This window comes from Macaca mulatta, chromosome 13, assembly GCF_049350105.2.
Source record: "Macaca mulatta isolate MMU2019108-1 chromosome 13, T2T-MMU8v2.0, whole genome shotgun sequence".
Taxonomy (NCBI): domain Eukaryota; kingdom Metazoa; phylum Chordata; class Mammalia; order Primates; family Cercopithecidae; genus Macaca; species Macaca mulatta.
In genome coordinates, this window is record NC_133418.1 from 105,454,834 (window position 1) to 105,465,626 (window position 10,793).

The following is a 10,793-nucleotide window of genomic DNA, read 5'->3' on the forward strand; positions in this document are numbered from 1 at the left end:
ATAAGAGGGAGGTTTTAGAGTGATGTCTGGCATAAGTTTTTTGTTGGCACCATTGTTCCATTTAATATATTTGCCAAGGGAAAAAACATTTAGGCTGAGGAAGATAAGAATTTGGGAGATAGACAAATGTAACTTGAGACATTCTTCATTATATTGCCAAATTAGTGACATATTTTGACTACTCTGCTTATTGTATGATTCTTCTGAATTTTTTAGGTTAAATCAGAATGACCTTTATAGTGGAGAAATAAATATCTGTAAAAATTAAAGGTATTTAAATATGAAGTACAGTCATGCATCATTTATCTACAGGGATACCTTCTGAGATATGTGTCATTTGGTGATTTTGTCATTGTGCAAACATCATAGAGTGTACTTACCAAACCTAGATGGTGTGGCCATCTACACACCTAGGCTACATGCTATAGCCTATTTGATCCCAGGATACCCACCTGTATAGCATGTTACTATACTGAATACTGTAGGCAATTGTAACACAGTGGTATTTGTGTACCTAAACATACCTAAAAATAGAAAACATACAGTAAAAATAAGGTATTATAATCTTATGGGACCACTGTCATATATGTGGTTGCTGAGTGAAACACTGTTATATGGTACATGACAAGTATTTAAGGGGACTGTAGGATTTACAGTTTCAGAAAATCATCTACATTGTTAAGTTGCACAGAAGCATTGAAAATTTAAGAATATGGTAGCAAAATGGAAACATTCAAATGCTAATTTAACAACTAAAACTCTAAAATAATTTCAAAATGTGCCTATTACACACATTTATAAGAAAAATCGAGCCCTCAGGAACGAGATGGCGGTTGTCTGGAGGCTGAGTGCCCTTTGCGGTGCCCAAGGAGGCCGAGCTCTGTTGCTGCGAACCCCAGTGGTCAGACCTGCTCATATCTCAGCATTTCTTCAGGACCGACCTATCCCAGAATGGCGTGGAGTGCAGCACATTCACTTGTCACCCAGGCACCATTCTGGTTCCAAGGCTGCGTCTCTCCACTGGACTAGCGAGAGGGTTGTCAGTGTTTTGCTCCTGGGTCTGCTTCCGGCTGCTTATTTGAATCCTTGCTCTGCGATGGACTATTCCCTGGCTGCAGCCCTCACTCTTCATGGTCACTGGGGCCTTGGACAAGTTGTTACTGACTATGTTCATGGGGATGCCTCGCAGAAAGCTGCCAAGGCAGGGCTTTTGGCACTTTCAGCTTTAACCTTTGCTGGGCTTTGCTATTTCAACTATCACGACGTGGGCATCTGCAAAGCTGTTGCCATGCTGTGGAAGCTCTGACCTTTTTGACTTCATACTTTGAAGAATTGATGTATGCCTCTTTGCCTCTGCTTTGTCATGCCATTCAGCTCACAATAAGGAAGAAATAACAGATAAGTCCATTTGTGGACAGCCTTTTTCTCTTAATAATCTTAATCTTAAGATTATTTTCAGAATTTAATCTTTGAGGAAAAGGTTTAAGGAATTGTGTCTAAGAAATTGTGACACTGAGTTCTGTATTCTGGTGAGTTAATGGGGTTGCCTCCCAGCTTCTCATAAGACTCACAGTATAACTAAACATGATATATGAGCTTTTGCCTTTTAATTTATCAATCTCTTGAAGATAATCCAGCTTTATTACTATTAGTATATGATCAAACTTCCATATTTGCCCTGGCAATAATGGACAAAGGGAAATACTCTTAATTCATGAATAAAAACTTTGCAGAAAATTAGACAGTGTTTAATTTTTGAAAACTTCCCTCTCTAGTCAGTAGATACCACCTACTGATGGTTACGTATACTAGGGAAATCTTAAAATTAGGAAATGCTGACATCTCACATTATAAATTTCTAAATCCTAGGAAGAAATGCTTGGAGTGCTTCTGAATATAGAGGAGTTCCATTTTAGGGCAAGTTTCCTCTTGTAGATGTATCAAAATATTTCCAATTCTAAAATGAGATTTAATTCTCAAATGTGTTCTACTTGTTCTAAAACAAATATAAAACTCTTAAGTAATAAATTGTTATTTTCGCACAATGGGAATCTCTAATGTGAAAATGTATTCTATGAAGATAATTTTTTTTAAAATAAAATGTTGTATAATAAAAAAAAAAAAAAAGAAAAATCTTGAAAATCTGGTATCTTGGAAGTGTAAATGTTAATAGTATCCCTTAATGAATTAGTTTAATTATAATATGTTCAATATTATCTGGTTTAAGAAATATTATTTAAAAATTTTAACACAGTAATTTATTATGAAGTTTTACTAGGAATCAGAGAATTTTTAACATACATATATATGTATGTACACACACACATATATATGTATATACATATATGCCCACACATATACACACACACATATATTAAATGCCCACATGCAAATGGGTGTTTTTTATGGACTACAAAGGTATCATTAGAGAGTCTGCTAACAACTAAACTGCAGATTTCTGAGCACCCCATTTTGTAGGTTTGCATGTGTGAAGGTAGATAAATGTAGCAATTAAGAGGTTTGGCTTTGGAGTCAGACTAATGGAAGTTCAAATTCAAATGCTGTTACTTGTTAACCCTGTGACTTTGACTTTGGGCAAGCTACTTAAACTACACCTAATGTTTAAAAGGTGAACAGTGGTGCCTACCTCATAGAGTTGTGAGGATTGAATGAGATAGTTTATAAAACATGCTTAGCGTAGTACCTGTAACTAGTAGGTATTCACTTAATCAATGGCAGCTGCTCTTTCTGTTGCTGCTACTAGTACTGCTACTAGTATCATTAGTGAATTTTTCAGCTGGGAGATTAAGATGCCTTACTGCTTAGTGGGCAGTGCTTCCTTTTCCTGTTTTTGGAGCCTGGGAACATTTCCTGGAAATATAGCATGTCAGTGTGGGGGGCATGGACCTGAGAGAACATGCACCCAATTGCCCTGTTGGGAGAGTTTGCCAATACCTCAGGCAGCTCTTGGAGTTGTCAAGGTGGATGGCTATTGGGTACTATATCCAGAATTAAAGGCCAGGCCTTCCGATTCCTAGAGTAGGATTCTTTCCACTATGCATCGATGAGTTTAAATGCAATCTTGTTCTTTATGACGATGTGCTGCTCATTTCACCCCTTCTTATTTGGTTCTCATCTATGCCTGGTTAGTTAGGATTTCCTCTGGGACAAAGCACATTATTTATGTTTTCCCTGACCTGAAAGAGCACATGGATTTGGTTTATTCTTTCTTCTCCCACTGCCCTTTGATAATTCTTTAGAGATAGGAGTTTGTGGCTGTCATTTTAAAATTATAAAACTTAAAGAGTTTGAACGACGATAGGGACCTAAAAAATGCACATGGTTACTTATTGCCAATGGCAATTTGACAGAGGTCAATGGGTAGGGAGTGACTGTGAGGCAGTACCAAAAATTTCATGTAATCAATGGCTCTGGTGTTCAAGCCTTGAGGACTGCTCATTCTGGATCCTTTTACGGCTCCTTATAATAACCAGTTGATGACTGACCACGCATATGAAGAGAAAGATGAAAGATTTCTTAACAAAACCATTTGGCCTCAACTTCTGGCATATGTATCCACAACAGCCAATTATTTGAATAAATGTTAAATGTTAAGAAATGGGTTTTGGTAACATGTCATACTCCATCTTGGTCAGGCAACTAAAAGTGCAATTTTGAATCATTACGGCCTTGGCATTTTTCATTCCTCCATTGGATATGAGTGCTGCATTTTAATGGTGGAGGGAACTCCAGGAGAGGAGCCATTGTTATGAAATCAAACCGAGACAGACATCTGTTTGGAAGACTCAGGCTCATCTCTCATTTCCCCAAAGCACTTCATCAAGGTTAAATAAGAAAACATTTGGCTTCCACTTTTATGTCTTGAACTCCTAAAACTATGTAATCATGTTTTTTTGATAACTCGGGGCCAAGTATGGATCAGGTGTGTCTGTGTTACCTGGCCTGGCTGACGGGAATGATCAAGTTCAACACTTAATTGTCAAGTTTCCCTTTGCCTTTGTACTGTTTAGATAGAATTTCAGAGAGCTTGTAAAGGCGCAAGCCATAAATAAAACAAGATTGCATGCGGGGGCTTGGAAAATGTAACATTTATAAAGCCCCAGATGCAGACCAGAGGGAATGCAGAGTGAAATATTTAATTACCTCATCATTGAAACTAATTACCAATTGGGGAGTGTTTTCATTTGTGGAACATAGATTGATTAGCAGGATCACCAGAGTTCCAGTCTCCTTACTACTGATTGCATCTTTCATAGAAGAAAAATGGGTTAGTTTTAACAAGCTGGAGTCAAACTAGAGACAAGCGGGGTTACCAAAGAGTGATTGCACGGGATTAGTGTTATTCAATAGGCAAAGGGGTATTGAGTTTGGATTTTTTTCCTGATAGACTATTAGAGATGAATTTTACATTTGGGATTTACTTTTCCGTAATAGGTAAGGTTGTATTTTTCATTCAGGAAGTTAATTTGTTTGTTCCACAAAAAGTTTCAATCAATGTTATATAATGTTCAGTGACCTGGAACCCTGAGGCTAAGTTTTGTCCCAGATACTGGACATAGATATATTGTTTAAAGACCAAGTTTGGAAAATTAGGACCTCTGTAGCAACTTTTTTTTTTTTTTTTTTTTTTAACACAGAAATGTTAAAGCTGTGGTCTCAAGATGGAGCTCCCTGATCAACAGGAGTCAGGCTCTGATGGGGCAGAACTTTGTGGGTAGACTTCTCTTGGAGGAGTGGAGGTGCTTTGTTTGGCTTCCATATTCCAGGCTTGCTTCTCCTTCTTGGGATAAATCTGTGTCACACAGGTGTCCAGTTACATCATTCTTTCTTGCCCTTGCCCTTGTCAAGTTGATGTGTCCCTGGTCTGTTTTCAGATAGAAAATAGTTTCAGGACCCAACTTGCAAGTGGGCTATGGCTCCTGAAATGATGCTGTGTGGGCAGACACATTCTCCTCGTTGGTGTGGAGGTTCTTGCTGTGGCTGACATTAAGAGGTGGCCTGGCACTGGCACGGTAGGAAGAATGCTGGGGCAAGGCAGGGACCTGGGTTCTGGTTCTGGCTCTGCCGCCTACTCTTTGTCCTCAGGTACATTCATTGATCATTTATTTCTAATGGCTTACATATGAAGATCATACGAGATAGGGAATGGGGAGGGTATGGAAAGGCCTAAGTATTGTTCAGATTAAAATGATTATTTTCATTTCATTGGCTATGAAGGACGATTATTTGGATGCTACAATAATAACTTAGAATATGGCATATCCTGTTCTAATTTTACTCCATACTGGAATTCTGATTGCTACTTTGAGATGGAGACAAATTCTGAACCCTAGGCTGTGAGCCAGGATGACCTTCCTCCAGACCAGTGTACTCTCTTGATGGTTGAGTCTATGGCAAGACTTTTCCAGAGCAGCCAGCGCCCTCTGATTTGAATGATTGGTCTGGTGTCAAGGACAAAACAGTTTTGAAGCCATGTGCCTCTCACCCCTCTTGTCTGTGGTGCAGCTCCCTGCTTTCCTGGCAGAGTACTCTGGCAGAGTAGGCAATGGATGACCCCAGGCTGGGCCGTGGCCGCCTCATTAAAGGGATGAACTGTGTGTAATGTATGTAATAGAAACCCTATTGTCTCAAGGAAGGAATTTAAACCTGAGGGCCTCACACATTACTTAGGTTAAGACTTTCAGGATTGACTTAGAAATTGATGGGAATCCAATTCAGGGGCCCCAGAGGCACAGTTTAGAGGAGAAGACAGGGTGAGGGGATAGACTCCCTCCCTAATCCTTCACTTCACAACTTTTACACCACACGAAGGCAAAGATTTCTGCCTGACATTGTAGACCAATGCTAAAATCAAAATGTTTAAAGGAGATGAAGCCACAAGACAAATGATAAAAATAAAACATTTAGAAATTAAAGGCCTAAAGAATCAAGTGAATAAGAGGAGGAAAATCTTACACTTAGAAAGACAAGAAACAAAATGATGGAATGCTTCGATGTAACCTTTATATATATATATAAAAAGAAGAAAGATAAAGTGATTAAAATATCTGAAGATAACTGAAAAGTTAAAAAGAAATTTTGGCCAATCAAAAAAGGGAAGTAAACATATACCAAAAGACTTAGAAAAATAAAAAAGTAAAACTGTGGAACGAGGAGAAATAAGAGAAAATGGAAATCAGAAAGTAAAAGTTTAGATAGATAGAAGGTTAAATGTGTAAAGAATACTCAAAAGCCAAGTAGTACTCTAATGATTGAAAATAAAGTTACCTAGAAATAATGAAAAAGAGGCAAAATATAAACTTTTTTTAAAAAGTGCCAAAAAAAAGTGCAAACAACCCTCCCAAATTTCTACAACTCTACAACAGAGGCAATCAAAAAGATTCGTTTGTAATGGTGAAGTGCCCACAAATTCCAGCTGAGTCTGGTGTATTTATCCCCTGGATATTTGTGATACTTCATAAAGAAGATTCTTAAGTGAGATTCCTAGGGCAAGGGGGTATCGGCTCCTACTCCAATCTTTGAGAGAGGAATTTCAGATTTTCTTAGGCATTTGTAGTGTGTTATACAAACATAGGTGTGAATTGCAGTGTGAATTTCATAGCACAGTGCCCTCTGAAGCCCTTTGGTTGGAAATTCTGGACCAGTTTGAGAGTGGGGGTTGAGAGACATTGTTCTTAGCCCTTAATTCTAGAAAGGCAAAGACATCTTAATAGTTCTGTCAGCTCCTGGAACCTTGTCATTTGCCTGTCAGTTGAGCTAGACAGTTTACATCTCATTTATTCCTTGCAACATTTTGAGATAGGTTCTATTAATATTCCAGTGTTACAAGTGAGGAGATTTATCTAGCCCAGTTAAATCATTTATCTGGGGTTCATCAGCTTGTTAGTGTTAACACTGAAATCCAACCATTGAAATCCAAAGGCCATGGTCTTTTGTTTATTTCTTTTTATTTTATTTTATTTTTTTATGATTTTTCTTTTATTATTTTTTTAAATTGTACTTTACATTCTGGGATACACATGCAGAACGTGCAGGTTTGTTACATAAGTATACACGTGCCATGGTGGTTTGCTGAACCCATTAACCTGTCATCTACATTATGTATTCATCCTAATGCTATCCCTCCCCTAGCCCCCCAACCCAATAGGCCCCAGTGTTTGATATTCCCCTCCCTTTCTCCATGTGTTCTCATTGTTCAACTCTCACTTATGAGTGAGAACATGCAGTGTTTGGTTTTCTGTTCCTGTGTTAGTTTGCGAGAATGATGGTTTCCAGCTTCATCCATATCCCTGCAAAGGACACAAACTCATCCTTTTTTATGGCTGCATAGTGTTCCATGGTATATATGTGCCACATTTTCTTTATCCAGTCTATCATTGATGGGCATTTGGGTTGGTTTTAAATCTTTGGTATTGTGAATAGTGCTGCAATAAACATACGTGTACATGTGTCTTTGTAGTCGAATGACTTATAATCCTTTGGGTATATATAATCCTTTGGGTATAAGTAGAATGACTTATAATCCGAGTAATGGGATTGCTGGGTCAAATGGTATTTCTGGTTCTAGATCCTTGAGGAATCCCCACACTGTCTTCCACAATGGTTGAACTAATTTACACTCCCACCAACAGTGTAAAAGCGTTCCTACTTTTCCACATCTTCTCCAGCATCCGTTGTTTCTGACTTTTTAATGATTGCCATTCTAACTGGCGTGAGATGGTATCTCATTGTGGTTTTGATTTGCATTTCGCTAATGACCAGTGATGATGAGCTTTTTTTCTGTATGTTTGTTGGCTGCATAAATGTCTTCTTTTGAAAAGTGTCTGTTCATATCCTTTGCCCACTTTTTAATGTGGTTGGTTTTTTGTTGTAAATTTGTTTAAGTTCCTTGTAGATTCTGGATATTAGCCCTTTGTTACGCGGATAGATTGCAAAAATGTTCTCCCATTCAGTAGGCTGCCTGTTCACTCTGATGATAATTTGTTTTGTTGTGCAGAAGTTCTTTAGTTTAGTTAGATCCCATTTGTCAGTTTTGGCTTTTGTTGCCATTGCTTTTGGTGTTTTAGTCATGAAGTCTTTGCCCATGCCTATGTCCTGAGTGGTACTGCCTAGGTTTTCTTCTAAGGTTTTTATGGTTTTAGGTCATATGTTTAAGTCTTTAATCCATCTTGAGTTAATTTTTGTATAAGGTGTAAGGAAGCGGTCCAGTTTCAGTTTTCTGCATATTTATTCCCTATTTATTAAAAAATAAATTTATTAAATAGGGAATAATTTCTTCATTGCTTGTTTTTGTCAGGTTTGTCAAAGATCAGATGGTTGTAGATGTGTGGCATTATTTCTGAGGCCTCTGTTGTGTTCCATTGGTCTATATATCTCTTTTGGTATCAATATCATGCTATTTGGTTACTGTAGCATTGTAGTATAGTTTGAAGTCAGGTAGCGTGATGCCTTCAGCTTTGTTCTTTTTGCTTAGGATTGTCTTGGCTATACGGGCTCTTTTTTTTGTTCCATATGAAATTTAAAGTGGTTTTTCTAATTCTGTGAAGAAAGTCAATGGTAGCTTGATGGGGATAGCATTGAATCTATAAGTTAGTTCGGGCAGCATAACCATTTTCATGATATTGATTCTTCCTATCCATGGGCATGGAGTGTTTTTCTATTTGTTTGTGTCCTCTCTTATTTCTTTGAGCAGTGGTTTGTAGTTCTCCTTGAAGAGGTCTTTCACATCCCTTGTGTATTCCTAGGTATTTTATTTTCTTTGAAGCAATTGTGAGTTGGAGTTCACTCATGATTTGGCTTTCTGTTTGTCTGTTATTGGTGTATAGGAATGCTTGTGATTTTTGCACGTTGATTTTTTTTGTATCTTGAGACGTTGCTGAAGTTGCTTATCAGCTTAAGGAGATTTTGGGCTGAGAGTATGGGATTTTCTAAATATACAATCATGTCATCTGCAAACAGAGAGAATTTGACTTCCTCTCTTCCTACTTGAATACACTTTATTTCTTTCTCTTGCTTGATTGCCCTGACTAGAACTTCCAATACTATGTTGAATAGGAGTGGTGAGAGTCTTGTGCCAGTTTTCAAAGGTAATGCTTCCAGCTTTTGCCCATTCAGTATGATATTGGCTGTGGGTTTGTCATAAATAACTTATTATTTTGAGATATATTCCATCAATACCTAGTTTATTGAGAGTTTTTAGCATGAAGAGCTGTTGGATTTTACCAAAGGCCTTTTCTGCATCTATTGAAATAATCATGTGGTTTTTGTCATTGGTTCTGTTTATGTGATGGATTTTGTTTATGGATTTGCATATGTTGAACCAGTCTTGCATCCCAGGGATGAAGCCGATTTGATCATGGTGGATAAGCTTTTTGATGTGCTGCTGGATTTGGTTTGCCAGTATTTTATTGAGGATTTTCACATCGATATTTGTCAGGGATATTGGTCTGAAATTTTCTTTTTTTATTGTGTCTCTGCCTGGTTTTGGTATCAGGATGATGCTGGCCTCATAAAATGAGTTAGGAAGGAGTCCCTCTTTTTCTATTCATTGGAATAGTTTCAGAAGGAATGGTACCAGCTCCTCTTTGCACTTCTGGTAGAATTCGGCTGTGAATCCGTCCGGTTCAGGGCTTTTGTTTTGGTTGCTAGGCTATTAATTACTGGCTGAATTTCAGTACTTGTTATTGGTCTATTCAGGGCTTCAACTTTTTCTTGGTTAATCTTGGGAGGGTGTCTGTGTCCAGGAATTTATCAATTTCTTGTAGAACTTCTAGTTTATTTGTGTAGAGATTTTATAGTATTCTCTGATGGTAGTTTGTATTTCTGCGGGATCAGTGGTGATATCCCCTTTATCATTTTTTGTTGTATCTATTTGATTCTTCCCTGTTTTTTTCTTTATTAGTCTGGCTAGTGATCTATCTATTTTGTTAATCTTTTCATAAAACAAGCTCCTGGATTCGTTGATTTTTGAAGGGTTTTTCATGTCTCTATCTTTCTCAGTTCTGCTTTGATCTTAGTTATTTCTTTTCTTCTGCTAGCTTTTGAATTTGTTTTCTCTTGCTTCTCTAGTTCTTTTAATTGTGATGTTAGGTGTCGATTTTAGATCTTTCATACTTTCTCCTGTGGGCATTTGGTGCTATAAATTTCCCTCCAAACACTGCTTTAGCTGTGTCCCAGAGATTCTGGTACATTGTATCTTTGTTCTCATTGGTTTCAAAGAACTTATTTATTTCTGCCTTAATTTTGTTATTTACCCAGTACTCATTCAGGAGTAGGTTGTTCAGTTTCCATGTAGTTGTACAATTTTGAGTACATTTCTTAATCCTGAGTTCTAATTTGATTGCACTGTGGTCTGAGAGACTGTTTATTTTGATTTCCATTCTTTTGTATTTGCTGAGGAGTGTTTTACTTCCAATTATGTGGTCAATTTTAGAATAAGTGTGATGTGGTGCTGAGAAGAATGTGTATTCTGTTGATTTGGGGTGGAGAGTTCTGTAAATGTCTATTTGGTCTGCTTGGTCTGGAGCTGAGTTCAAGGCCTGAATATCCTTCTAAATTTTTTTGTCTCGTTGATCTGTCTAATATTGACAGTAGGGTGTTAAAGTCTCCCACTATTATTGTGTCAGAGTCTAAGTCTCTTTGTAGGTCGCTAAGAACTTGCTTTATGAATCTGGGTGCTCCTGTATTGGGTGCATATATATTTAGGATAGTTAGCTCTTCTTGTTGCGTTGATCCCTTTACCATTATGTAATGCCCCTCTTTGTCTTTTTTGG

The 10,793-nt window shown here is 37.6% G+C and overlaps 1 protein-coding gene across 1 annotated transcript; it reads left to right on the forward strand.

Moving 5' to 3' along the window:
- Positions 1–809: 809 nt before the first annotated feature.
- Positions 810–2,076, forward strand: LOC711326 (succinate dehydrogenase complex, subunit D, integral membrane protein). The gene is given in 1 exon segment (NM_001261763.1): positions 810–2,076. A coding segment is annotated over 1 exon segment (480 nt). The 5' UTR covers positions 810–826; the 3' UTR covers positions 1,307–2,076.
- The last annotated feature ends 8,717 nt before the right edge of the window (positions 2,077–10,793 follow it).